Consider the following 15,125-nt stretch of genomic DNA (forward strand, 5'->3'; position numbering starts at 1 on the left):
AACTATATTATGTAATATATTTTATTCTTGTATATTAGGTAACTAATTTAGATTTATCATAATGGTTAGGTTTAATAATAAGGTATTTACGTTAAAGCTTCATTATAATAAAATAAATAAATAAATTCAAGTTATTATAGATCAACAAAGTAATAATATGGTATTATTATTATTCATACATACATTTCGGAAAAATAGTTGTCTCACAAAATTATCATATAGGTTGCGACACAATAACAGGGATATTAAAGTGCAAATATCGTAAGTAACTATTATAAAATATCCTTATAGGTAGGTATATTTTACGTATATTTATTATAATAGTACGAGAAGACCTCAAAACCCTATAAAGTAGTACCTAAAATAGAAATACCGAATGTTTTCAAAACATAATATAGTATGGCTAGGTTAACTACAAAAATTACATATTGTGGGAACTGGTTTATTTGGATTTTGATAAATTTGTTAAATTAAATGCCAAGGGATATATTATAATATATTAAACCATGTATCAAGTTGGGCTATAGTATTATTATATTGAGAAACGAGGCAAACTAATAAGACATAAATGGGCGGGTCAAAATATGGGGGATATTGTAAGTCGACCTTGAAATCTAATAGGCGCTGGAAAGAATTTGTTTTGTAGTTTTGTACACATACCGCCAAGGGTCATTGCCTAGCATTCGGAATAAATATTGCCTACTCACGCACGCACAGGATATACATATTATAGAAAAAAACACTGTACTCGATAACGTCAGAAAACTCAAAATCCGCATGATTCAAAATAAAGTTTAGTGTTAATTTCGTATATAAATACATATGATAATATGTATTAATAATACAGCGACCGCGGATGTGAAGAACTCTTATATATTAATATACATCTTATTAAAACAAATAACTAATTGAAACGAGCAAAATTAAACAAGTTAAAAAATGAGGGAACATTTTTAAAACATCGCCGTGAAGGTTAACGATACAAAAAATGGTATTATGTAGGTAAATAGTTTTTCATAAAAACAGTAACTTGATAGTTGTTAAATATAATAAATATAACAAATATAATGCATGTATACTGCATACACCAGACACCTACACAAACAATTAAAACACTTCTATTTTTTACTTAATTTTACAAAAAGATAAGCTTTGTCTTCAGAAATAATGAATTGAAAACATTTTTAATACACACATTATCAAGGGAAACGTTTTTTACGAAAGTCTATTTATATATTATTTAACATATTATTAACACAAAGATTTTAAGTTTTTTTTAATTATTTAAATTACATAACCAGATCCATAAAATTGGCAATCAATACTAAATAAATAAAAATCGAAATTTTCAATTAAGGCAGTTTTATTAATACATATTAACGCCGTACAATGTACTTAATTGACACGTTCAGTGATAATAGTTCAATCTACATACACAATGGTATCACTTAAAACGATTGTAAAACAACTCGAGATATGAGTCACAAGTCTAGACATATTTTAGGTACTAATATGGTAATATCGTTTAATAGGAAATAAATTGCTTCAAAATGGTTTTAGAGCTATTTAAAAAGGATTTGTTTGATTTGTTTTCTTTCGTACAATCTACATTATTTTATCTACCTGTGCACTGTTTTTCATACGCTGTATTGCCTGTATTTCACGATATGTATATGCTATGAATAAGTTGCATCGCAGCTAATAATAGTATAGTTTATACTTTTATAGCAATCTTAGGTCAAAGTCATTGATATAATCAGTGGCGTAGCGAACTTTGGAAGCGAACAAATTATGTATGACCTACCCCACTATATATGATACTCATATGCTCAAATAGGAGGGTGGGGTAGAACCCAAAATAAAGTTCAAATACTGACCATGTATGTGGGCTTTATGAGGTTATGACCCACCACCACCCACCAGAAACCAGAAGCAATTGCTTCTGAAAAACATGATTTGCTACGCGAATATAACGATTTTAATATTCTATGTTATTTATAATACACATTATCTTAAAGTGTGTATGCATACATGTATGTGTGTGTGTGTGCGTAACTTAACACAGACAGACTATTTGTATTTTATAAATCTACACAATATTTAAATTATTTTGAAAATCCTTCATACAAAATTAATTTCAGCAGTTCCAAGCCACGCAGGACTAAATATATATTTACGTCTTATATTATGTATTTATGTATTAACTATTAAAATAATATAATTTTCAATAGAAGGTAATAATGTATAATATTATATTATGATTAAATTATAAGTTATAACAATTGGCATTAATTGGAAAATAGTTTGATTACAATGGTGGTTAAAAATAAGGATGTTGAAAAAGTTATTTGTTATTTACTCAACATTTATATAAGTAATGTTATTAAAGTATAAAGTATACTACAATATTATATTTTTAAAACAAGAATACTAAATACAATTAATTGAAATTGAAATACCCATATAAATATGTAGAGCGGTTTTAACTATTTTAATCAAAAATGTTCACAAAAATAAATATTTAATCAACATTATACAGTCTTATTCTGTACATTTAGTATACCTACTCAATTATTAATTAGATTTCGGTCACAACACTATTTTTTTATTATTTATTTTTTAATAAATATATTAAAATTAATGAGAGATACACATTTACGATGAATGGTGATTTATTATTTATTAATTATTATTAATGGAAACTTCCAGAAAAAATCAGTAAGTAATTCAAATAACATTGAGTAAAAATTTAATGAGTATTATGACATTTTGGTTACATGTAAATATAATAGGTCATCCGAACTTAATTTATTAAACTATTGCCTATTAGCATTGATTTACTTGACGGTAATCCATAACAAGATCTATTTTATCATGCGTACCATGTTTTGTGAGTGCATTATTTTTAATTTTAAATCGAATAACAGTACACTATAAATCATTTATCCTAACATAAGGAAATTTTCTATTATTTCATTTTTTTTTAAATAGTATACAAAAACATTTTTCAAAAATCGACTAGATATCGCTAAATAATATAATAATAATAAAACTGGTGCTTTATAGTTATCAATTGTACGTTGTAAGTATACTCGTCAACACGGGAATTCTGTTGGGCGAGCCAAAAGTTGGAGCTGTAGGTAACTATAATATTGTTTGTGAACAGACTACGACATGACAGGATCATAATTCATAAGTTTTCTCCAAGATATAATTAAAATTTTAAATAGTATTGCGTCATAATCGAAGAAATAATGAACGACGATACCTGCCATATACTTGTACATCATACTTATATCATATTTTAGAGGATTTCAACTTTAAAGCAGACGAGACAATATGAAAATATATTGTAATAATGCAAACTGAGAATAGAGTTTCTGCAATTAAAACCGTAACCAGACACAGATTGTTGACGCAAAAAGGACTGTTTTTACAACCAGCAGTAAATTCGACAAAACCCACGCCATTTTGATGTTTGCGAAACGCGGTGCAGTGAAAAATATCATCTGCATTCCGAACTCCCGCGAACATATAGTATAGTCATAATCATTAAAACCATGCGTAAAACTCTGAATAATACTATTGGACGTACCTACCTATAACTTAATTTATACCGGAATATCTAACTAGTACGGCTATACATTAAATATGTTATTGTTGTGCGTGAAACAAACAATAATAATAATATAATTTTAAAAATAATGAAACGCTTCAAGATTGAAAAAAATTTACGAACAAATTCTGTTTCGACGTGATCGTTGTACGTAAGTCATACGTATACAACTTAGAAAACTAGATTGTGACAAAACATCGCAGTATACACTATACATACATAATATATGGTTATCATAAATTAAAAACTGACACACAAAGCACGCAGCTACTCAGTACCTATATAACAGGCATATTTGTTTTGTAATTAGCATATATACTTTCTTATGTTCGAATGTCTACGTTTTTGGTTTTTAAAAAAGAAATGTTTTATTATAATCATAAAAATAAAACTAATAAAGGGATTATTCACTGACAAGACAACAAAGTATTGTAAAACTATAATAATATAAAAGACAAAAAATATATAAGATGTCAATACATTTTATTCAACAAATTGTACAGTAAATCCAAGAAAATAAAAAATAACATAAATATTACAAACAAAATTCAAGTAAAAGTTTAACGAAAAATTCAAATCTATGGGAGTGCAACGTATCTTTAACACACGGTTTAATCTTGAGATTTAATAAACTGTCAATAACACTTAGGTTGTCGTACATAAATCGATTAAATTTACTGGCCCATTCGCAAGTTTGGCGTTAATGGGACTGTCAAATATCTGAAACGTGTTAAACTCTATTGGATGTTTATGGAACCCACCTCAAAGATGTTTAAAATAAATAGGTCATATATTTAGATAATATTATAATAATATGTACCTACTATTCGCTATCGTTTTTGTAAATTTAAGACGTCGGGATTGAGAAATAACGCAATGTCAAAATATGTAAAACGTAATACATTTATAATATAGGCCAACAATACACAAGACAACAACGATAGTAAAAAGTGATCTGCATAAAAAAAAACCAACAAAGCTGGTTAAACTGTGGTATAGGTAAATATAAGTGACGAACGTGTATCACAGATAATATAGGTAGTATAGACACTAGACAGTATATAGCTTGGCGTATGATTACACGCATCGAACTATTATAATATTATATTATACTCAAATATATAAACTAGAAAAAATATTAAGCCTCAATAAATACACATATTATTATACAACTTATGGTGCGGAGGCGGTGGTTAGTATATACTAATATTATAATGATTAATGATAAATCATGAATACGATAAACGTGCGCGCGATGACTGTTTTGTAGCTATTGCTTGCGTGCGCGTGTAACGTACGTACGAAATTAATAATATTATATAATTTACGATATATCCCCTCGTAGCAGCGGCGGCGGCGGCGACCACCATATCAAAAACACCGGGCCGCGGCGGCGACGTCGTCCCACGCGCAAAAAATTACCTCCTCCCCCGCGTCACATTATTCGCTTACCCCTTTCACCGTACGCCCCCGCACTCACGCACACGCGCTGTCGACGCACACGAGCTATACGTACGCATATATAGTAGGCGGCGCGGGCACGTGATTGTCCAGCCGCCGGTCCATCCCGTACGCAGGATCCACACCCCCGCGCTGTACGGGTTATTATGGATAGAACGCGTGCCCCATTGTGCGCGGTTCGCATGCACACACGAGTTGAAATTATAGACGGAGAGATGATAAAAAAAACGCAAAATACGCGGGGGCCACCCGCATTACGTATATAATTATATTATGTAGGTATATATTATATGCGCGATATAATGAAATATAATATGCGAATCCGACCTCCAATCGACTCTTCTGCTACTGCAGTCTGAGTGTTTTTTTTTTTTTACTTCTATTTTTGTCCCCACGCGCTCGTCCCCCCCCCGCAATTTTTTTGTTATTTCATCTTTTACCCTTTTTTACTCTGTTTTACCGCGCGAAAGCGGGGTGGTACCTATATACGTACGATTCGTGAATATTTTTATATACACACGCACACAGCATTAACATGCACGATATATGCTCGATTCACCATAATATATTATATAGGTATCTAGATATACATATACCCTCCCTTCCTCCTGGATCGCGCGGAGAGGAGGTTAAAAGTTGACGAAGGGGTATGCCACCGCCATTGCAATGCTATCGATTAACGTGATGTATATAATACATATAAAATATATAAATATATATATTATATCATATATATATATACCTTGACGCACCTCCCCCCTAAACATCACCGTTGTGTGTGTACGTGACGCCGACTAGGTCGTTATATTAAACCGACCACCCCGATGACATTGTATTTTCTTGTTATTACTCAGGGTATCGTAAAATCATATTTTTATCACGCACTGGCGCACTGTACTTGGTATTGCCAAATCCAAATGTGTTTATTAAGTGCGATAAATGAACTAGAAAAGTGGTTCGGACTTGAGTAGGTTGTCGAGGCTACAACGACGGAGGAGGAAATACTGGCAGGATTCTTATGTGAACTGTTGTCTACCACTACGATTATCAATCGGAAATAATGCGACGAGGGGTAGATGGTAGGTACTATTTGCGTTCGTATAAAAACCAAGTTAGATGCGATAAGTGGCTATAGTATGGCATGAGGTTTGATATCAAGTGTCAACTCAATTCACAAATATAGGCAATAAATAATAATATAACGACCAGCGTTCGTAATGCAATTAAAAAATCCATAATAATGATGTTTAGAATGCAGGTTTCGTTGGGTTATTTGCGAGACACTATCAGTGACGTGATGAACGGGGTTTTATGATAACCTAGGCGCCATGGTGTAAATTTTTTTGGTGGGTGGGGTAATTGGATACATTATTTTTTACCAATAACAGAGTACAAATAATTAAATTATTTACAGTTACATAATAATTATACATATTATATATTATATTAAGGGGATAAATAGTGGGTAGGTATTGAAATGTATGTTGTGCATCATGGTTTATAAATATTCATCACGCCACTAGATACCATCATGGTTCCTCTATATGAATACATATATTAAGAATTGTTTAAAGGCAGTGTATTATATTTCCACCGATATATTCGTTTATCATTAATAAATCAAATTATACAGACAACCTTTTTATTCGAAATAGTAAATAATATTATATAGTAAGGACAAATAATACACAAATAAAGCTGAAATAATTTTACTCCTATACTTATACTATAATGATTAATGGCGTTATGAATGATTTAAATACAGTTGGCTAAAGAAAATTACTTAATTCTCTATAATTTTAGTATACCTACCTATAAGTTCATAATAGTCAACCATATAGCACATTTTCTTTTTGAATTTATGGATCGAATTAAACAATAATAAATTATATTAAAACATATTTTACTCGATGACAATATCAATTTATTAATTATTTTATATATACTCATAAGTCATTAGTCATTACTCATTACCATTGTGGATCAAATTGTATTGGACTATGATCACTATTGTATGCAACTGTACAAATTAATAATTGCATTTTCAGATCTTGAAATTAATATCACATTAAAAAAAATACATTAAGTCAAAGCATTAAAACACAATTACGAAAAATAAGAAATGATAGTATGGTAAATATTAATTACCGATCATATAGTTTTGAGAAATAATAATCGTTAAAAATGAATCTATTGTATTTTGTATATAAATAGTACTACAGATTAATATCTATATAATATGATATGATATTTTATGAGTTCTCTATACTTCAGAGTCTAAAGTACAATGCATTTAAGATTCAGAGCGGAGCGATGAATGTATTGATTTTACAATGATGTGTTTTTTTTTTTATTTATTAATTTTTTTTAGTCTGTGTCACGATAAGTATTCGAAATAATGCTTCGATTTTCAACTTAAGTATCTTGTTTAGTGGGAAAGTAAATTTAGTTGGTGCATTGGGGAGGTCAAAATTTTAAAATTCCTAGAAATTTTCAAAAGCGCCGAGAAAAACCAAAAAAAATAAGGAAAACCAGAAATTTTTACACAAAATCGGTTTTCGACAAAATCGATTTTGGTTTATGGTGTAACTCTAAAACAAATGACCGTAAATACATGAAATTTTCACTGATTGTTTAAATTCGCATTTTCTATTCACGATAAATAAATGTGGATAATCATAATAACAAATATTTTTTCATATACCTACCTAGCCAAGTAGCCAAGTTAAGTGATAATATTTTTACCCGAACCACTTATTTCAAAATCAATAATATTTGTAAATTGGTAAAATGTACCTATTTATTATATAATAGGTTTAAACAAAATAAAGAGACAAAAAATTGTTAATAACCAAAATACAGCCGAAAAAAAATAACGAACAATCCTGGAATCGTTTCTAAAAACGTGTATTGTTCGACATGCGGTACAAGGACGAACGCCAACAACAACAATATACGGATGATATTTGTTTAGAAATAAACGGCCAAAAAAATCAAAGATGAAAATTAAAAAAAAAAAAACGATTTCTAAGAAGACTTGCCAAGAATAAAAATTTAATACACCCCGCACCACCGCTTACAGCACGGACGCACTACCTACGAAGCTATGGTAGGTACACCGCATTCCTTGAAAAGTCACCAAAAAACAAACAGGTCACCACCACCCCGGAAACAAGTACTACAAACGACAGGGACACACGAGGGCTTGGCGCGGCAGCGACTCGATGCGTCCAGCGCACGCTTGGTATCGAATGCGGGGTTAAGTTAGGTATATTAATATAATGTACATTTAGTTTTCACGCACAACTTCGCAATAAACGTAAATAAGGGCCATTAAAGAGAACGGTCGGGCAGAAGACTATATAATTTTATATTTTTTACTGCCCACACTATTATAGTCGTGTGCATCATATCGCGTACACACGCAAATGTATAATATATAATGTATGCATAAAAAAAACTAAGAAAGTACAGCTGCAGCATTCCACCGCGTTTCATATATTACCCGCGTGTTATACATTATATATTATACCCGTTTCGAGCGCGTCAATTACGGTCGCGTTTCGAAAACGACTTCCGGTCATTGACCACCGCCGAAACGCGTATACCGCGTGCGAGTACGGTCAGCTCGGTACGCACGGGGAAACAGGTTGCCGAGAATCCCGCGATTCAGTTACGCGACGGAAATTTGCTGACACGCAATTTTTTTCATCTCGGGCGGTTTTTGTGGGATGTGTAGCGACCCAGAAGGGACTTGGTGGACGCGCGGAATTTTTAAGTACTCCACACCTGTCAGGCCGGCGTTGGTTGCAAGAGAAACGAAGTTAAGTCACGGCGCATTGAATTGTCCGGGCTCGCTAGTCGCTGGATCTTACTCCCCGTGTTTTGTCTGCACCCCAATTTCATATACAATTATTTCCGACGAGGAAAAAAACCGACGTGCCGCCGCCATGTTACGCGGGGCGACGAGAACCCTAGCTGTGAGTAAAAGCCTCATTCATTTGTCCATCACGAGCCACGCACACGCAGCGGCAGTCCCCCTCGTCGACTACTGTTGTTGCCGCCACCGGCAGGCCGCCATTGGTCTCGCCGCGATAGCGTCACGCGTGATAACCGCGGAGCAATTCCCGCTGCGGCGGCGACGAAATTATTTAAAAAATAAAACCGAATACTACTCGACATTCGAGGACGCGCGACTACTTCCATAGTACCTTATTACCTGTATGATATAAAGCAAATTGCCGCGCAAAGCTCGCGCGAAGTTGCATAATATGCGAAAAATGTATAATCGAAACTACAGTAGCAAAGGTTCAGATGTTTATAATATAATAGTTTACCTTTGGACGGCCGGCTGCCTCGGTTGGAATTGAGAACTCGGTTGGCCGAACGCGTAACCGTTGTAATCTTGAGTGTTACCCTGGTTGGCCTGCTGTTGACTCTGGTCCATGTCGTTCGGGGTCATAACTACGCAGTGCACCGGGTTCGAACTAAATACACATACAATGTTACACACAACGCAGCCAACAGTAAATTATCATAATATTTTATTACATATTCTACTAAACGCTACTACAGTATATTATTATCATTTATCACACACAACCTGCAGTACTAGTCTGTATACCACGATATTATAATATTACAGTGCATTAGTCCACGTGTCGCAGCGGCAATCGTCGTCACCGCCTCTCATCTCATGTGAGTTCGTTCGAGATCTCAACGACCGGAGTCGTAACAAGAGATGTATTATCATAGACACGAGTTTGGGCCGGTATAATAGACGTGTACCGCTGCAACCGTCTATGGTGTAACCGTATAAGACAACCTATGATATCCTACGTATGTATCGCATCGTTCTGGAAGAGATCGATTGTCAATTTTTACACGACTCTTCCGGGCCCGCTGACGGTACTTGTAGGCTATGTAGACGTATCGTCGTAGGAGGATTTTACCGCGAGCGTACTCCACGTACTTATATCGATCCCCGTTCGAACGCGGCGACGGCAGCGTCGACGACTAATATAAACGCCCGACCGCCCGCGCGCCTCGCCCTGCCGCCGACACATTACACGCGTACGATAAACTCGGCACGCCGCACACGCAGCCGGTCGTCGTCGTCGTCGCGCGTTTGCCCTTCTCCTCCGACGCGACGCGTCCTCTACACGCACGCACACACGAGGAATGTGCGGCGACGGCTCTCCTCTGTTGTAGCCGGTTAGAGAGTGTGCGTGTGTGTGTGTGTGTGTGTGTGTGTACATCGCGCATATTATAGTGCACGGCAAGAGGTGTACAAAATCGCATAGTATTATTATATTTACGCCATAGTGTCATCCAATATGCACGAGACGTTTGAAACGAGCGCGTAAAAGTGAATAATATTTTTACCTTACACGAGAGCCATAATAATAATAATAATGATATAGTATCGCGCGGCAGGTACGACGACGAGTCAGGGGTACGTTTTTTTTTTCTTCCCCCGACTTCACCTGCGAGCGAAGCGCGCCGTTCGCGAGGGGGTGGAGACGATCGGAATGTCTCGGCGGCGGTGAACGTCGTAAGCCACGTGTGGCAAATGTGACTTGTCGCGTGCGTAACGCGATAGAAACCCGCCACCGAGGGTATGGTACAATATTATCTAATATTATATCGAACGGGAGAAAAACGGACGACGACGACCTATAATATTAATTTTGGTTTTGCCATTTTCCTCCTATAATCCCAAAAAATATGTTTAAAAAAAAACGTCCAAGTGCGATGAAGGAAGATATAATTCTTTAGTACCGGACGTTAGCAGTGGTGTATGGACATATCAAGTATGTACCGCAGCGGCGGCGGAGTAAACGTTTTCGGAATCGATCAAAAGCGTTTACGCCGTCGACGCCAGCGAGTAAACAAAATAATAAAGATAAAAAAAACTACGTACTGTTGGCCGTGCAATATTTATACACGAAGGTATTAACTTAACATACACACAATCGAAGACGACGTCAACTATACGGTAGCGCAAAATAAAAATAATTAATCAGCTTTGTTTTTACTTTTTATTTGGTGAAAATATACGTTTTTATTCCAACTACGGCGGTGACGGAGTTTTACTGCTCGAAACACTGTTTATCACAAAACGCGCACAACGTCACTTAAATTAACGACGAAGAAACACTTATTTTCAAAATTTACAAATAGAAAAAAATAATATTTAATATGCAGTTCAGATATTATATTATTATACAATTAAATTATTACTACACTACTATTATTGTTGTTATTTTTAAGTTACGTTACTATATTATCGGGTAATGAACGAAAACCACTAAAACAACAGCTGACGGTACACAATAAATGTCAAAAATTTTGTTTCATTAAATAATTTATATTAATTATATTAAAATATAATAAATAAATGTACTTTTAATTTTATGATATTGTGATGGATTTTGGTCGGAGCGCACGGCGCAAAAACAACGTTACGGACGGACGGGCCGCGGTAGACAGAGAGGGAGAGAAAAAAAATACTTAAAACTCGTCCAAACTACTACATAATATATATATATAAAACGCAGTGTGGCCAACTACGGCGGTGTGTAGTCGGCCGCCGCGCCGCCGCCACCGCCGTCGACGTCGTATGATGTCCCGACCGTAAACGTGTTTTTTTCCTTCCTCTCTTCCTTCCAATGTATTTTTTTTCTCTATTTCATTTATTTTTTACTATGAAACTCACGCCATTCATTATCGGCGTATACTTTGAACGGGATAACATCGGACCATTTCGGGCACGTCGCACAAACTATGGCCCGATTGCGAACGGCGGCGCGGGGGTTTGATCAGCACAGATGCAATAATATGTAATATACCTATAATTATGGTATATTATTCTCGTAATAATATTATTATAATAATATGCACTTGTGTATTATAGTGTATACAAAATAATAATAATAATATGCGTGTACGACGTGTATACATATTATATAATATTTGTATATTTAATAGCTTCGTCGTGGTGTATACAATGTTTCCATAATAATAATTGTCGTTGATTTTTTTTTTAGGGGAGAGGGGTTCTTAAAAATTCAAATCAGGTGAGATAAGTAATTGTTTTCGTTCGATCGTCGGATATAAGTACAACGCAATAAAACATAATAATATAGTACGGTATTAGTTTATTTTAATACGATATCGTGTGTCGGTGAACGCCACGGCGAGGCAACGGGTTTCGCGTGCAGTATGTATTTGCAGAGCAAAACATTGCAGTTAAGTACTAGAGTTATACAATCGTCTATAAAACGGTGTTCCTCCACCGTGACATTTCTTTGACCTTCCACGCGCGCATTTGTTATTTATTTTTTTACGACACTGGTTTCTCGCAAAACGTCGGCGACAACGCTTTCCCTCTGAACATTTCTCTCGGAGAGTCATATTCCAGGCAATAAAATAAACGAACGCGAATTTATGCATATAAATAATAAATGGTTAATAAATGTATAGCCGTATAGGCCAATAGACCATAATTGTATATGTTTGTCGATAAATATAAGCGAATCGCCACCGCCAGTCACGTCCTATACGAACATAATATTGTAAAATCTGAAGAGTGCGTCAGCGATAGAAGCTGCAGGGCGCCGCGCCGGGCCGCATATGCAGGGACGGGTTATATTTAGAAACAGCGAATGATACGATTTTTTTAACGGTAAATATTACACTATATTTCTTAAGAATAGTCTCAAACCTGGATTTACCTGAGCTCTCCCTCCTCCCAAACAAAATAATAATAAATAAATAAAAACTCCATTAATCAGGTCAGAAGACGCACAAAGCAGGACGATTTAATGTATAATATTATATTATTGTATAGGTCTACAAAATGCGATAATCTCCACGGACACAAAATATAATGGATAGGTACATATTATATATGTATATACATACTATAAGAGTACGAAAATACGAAATAACCTACCTATAATATTGTATACCGGTGTACAGGACAAGGGCAAACGAGTAACGACAACGTTTGATATACATTATACATATAATATATAGTGATCTGGTGGGGATGGTGGTGGTGGTGGTGTTTGTGCGCAGAGTATAATAAATATTTTGTATATTTTGCAGGTCAGGATTTTCAAACTACCTGCAGGCTGCAGCAGAACGAGGCAAAAGACCTTGCGCCCGGATTACATCTACAGCGATATCAAAAATCAGACATCCCGTCAAACTTAGCGTTTTTATATTTTCTACCATATAATAATACTACAGTATGCAATAGGTACTATTATAATAAATAATAATAGTATATAATATGTGTTGTTGTTGTTGTTACACACTACAGAGGAAGTAGATTATATGTAGATAAATTCTCATTTTATCGTCGGAAATCACGATAAATGGGTTGTGTTGAGTACAAATATTTATAGTACTTCAGCACATGGACATGACCTCATTTGAAAAAGTATGAAAATAAATTCAAAACGAAGGCGGTTGAGTGTTGTTACTTAATAAGGTTATTAATAAATATTACATTGCACCGAATATGCCGATAATATACGTACATAACATACAGAGTTGTATATTATTTAGAGGAAAACAAATATTTTGAAAGAGGCGTTCTTCGCCTAAATGTTTTAAATTGAACAGGAATGCCATCTGTTTCCGGTGGAAAATTGTATATGTTTACGAGTAGGTTTACAAAACACAAGAATAATGCCAATTTCATACACAATTCAACGTACTAAATTTGTATGTCAATTAACCGCCAAACATAAGAATTAAAATAAGTATCTACATTGTACAATATACATAATACATTAACTACGTTCATAACGATATATATGTGTATACAGAAAATATTCGTAAAGAGGACAAATTAATTAAACTAAACACAAACGACATAAAAAAATTACATAACATATTTAGAGCGTATATTAGACATTTTTGGAAATACGGAAATTACCAACTAAGATTCTAATAACTTATCATTAAGGCAGCATTCGACCTATTGAAAAAAAACGTAATGTTGTATAGTATATATTAATTATGTAGGTGCTAGTGTGCTATACGCGTGCGCGTACACACACATGTACATATTATTTTGTAGTAAAGATGGGATGACACACAAGTCAAGTATTTTAATGAATATTCGTCATGTGTAGTGTATATATTATGTGTGCATATCATACATATAGATATTCGTCATATACAAATAATATTATATTCTCTTCTTGAGTCGTGTACAAACGTCATATAAACATGTACATTATATAGAAACGAGAATAGCCACTTAAAATGTATCACTTTATTCTTAAAACATCGATACACGTTACATATTATATGCAGGGTATTATTATTGTTAGTGTAGACGCCACCACCAGTCGGTATTATTTATTTATTAGCATTTAGATTTTAATGGAAAATTATAAATTAAAAAACACTAGATTCGTTATAAATTCATATAAGTCACATTCAAATCACAAGGGGGAAATATGAATGAAGTTAAGTTAGTTTTAGACTGTTTTAGACTGTTTTAAAAGTTATTTATAAGGTATTATACTCTTTTAATTTCCGTAGCCTTTTAGTGTAAAAAAATATGCTTTATTACATTATACGCAAATTTTAAAAGCACGGGTTAATAACATTTACCAACTATTGTGTTATTACGGTATACCTACCTAAGTTGTTTTCGAAAAAAACAGAATACGTTTTATCTGGTTTTGATCAAAACATTTTTGTTGAAAAGTTGTTTTTGAGTTAAATAAGACATCCTTATTAACATACATTATTATATTAACCTTAACATATTAGCAGTAATTTTGTAATTATTTTATTACAAAAGATTTAATAGAAATGATGAGCTAGGTACACTTTAAAAATCTACAAGTCGACGCATTTTTAGGCACTCGGTATCTATAGAGCAAGAGAGGGAGTGAAAATATTCGAACTTGTGACAAAAGGGCTCACGCCCGTAATGTATGCTAAAATAAAATAAAAAAACATATAAGGTGTTCTATAAACATATAGATTATTTTGATAAAACAATCTAAATAATCATGTA

General features: G+C 34.0%; 1 protein-coding gene across 4 annotated transcripts in view; it reads right to left on the reverse strand.

The window, feature by feature from the left end:
- The window catches only part of LOC132951244 (insulin-like growth factor 2 mRNA-binding protein 1), a 56,114-nt gene that overhangs the window by 14,072 nt on the left and 26,917 nt on the right, over positions 1–15,125 (reverse strand). For 2 of the 4 annotated variants that reach the window (XM_061023031.1, XM_061023030.1), the window contains exon 3: positions 9,415–9,564. In XM_061023031.1, coding sequence (XP_060879014.1) covers positions 9,415–9,564 — 150 coding nt within the window. Of the gene's footprint in view, positions 1–9,414; positions 9,565–11,000; positions 11,573–15,125 lie in introns of those variants that run through there. The other 2 variants (XM_061023032.1, XM_061023033.1) reach the window with 2 other exon arrangements.

Source organism: Metopolophium dirhodum, chromosome 8 (genome assembly GCF_019925205.1).
Source record: "Metopolophium dirhodum isolate CAU chromosome 8, ASM1992520v1, whole genome shotgun sequence".
NCBI classification, from domain to species: Eukaryota; Metazoa; Arthropoda; class Insecta; order Hemiptera; family Aphididae; genus Metopolophium; species Metopolophium dirhodum.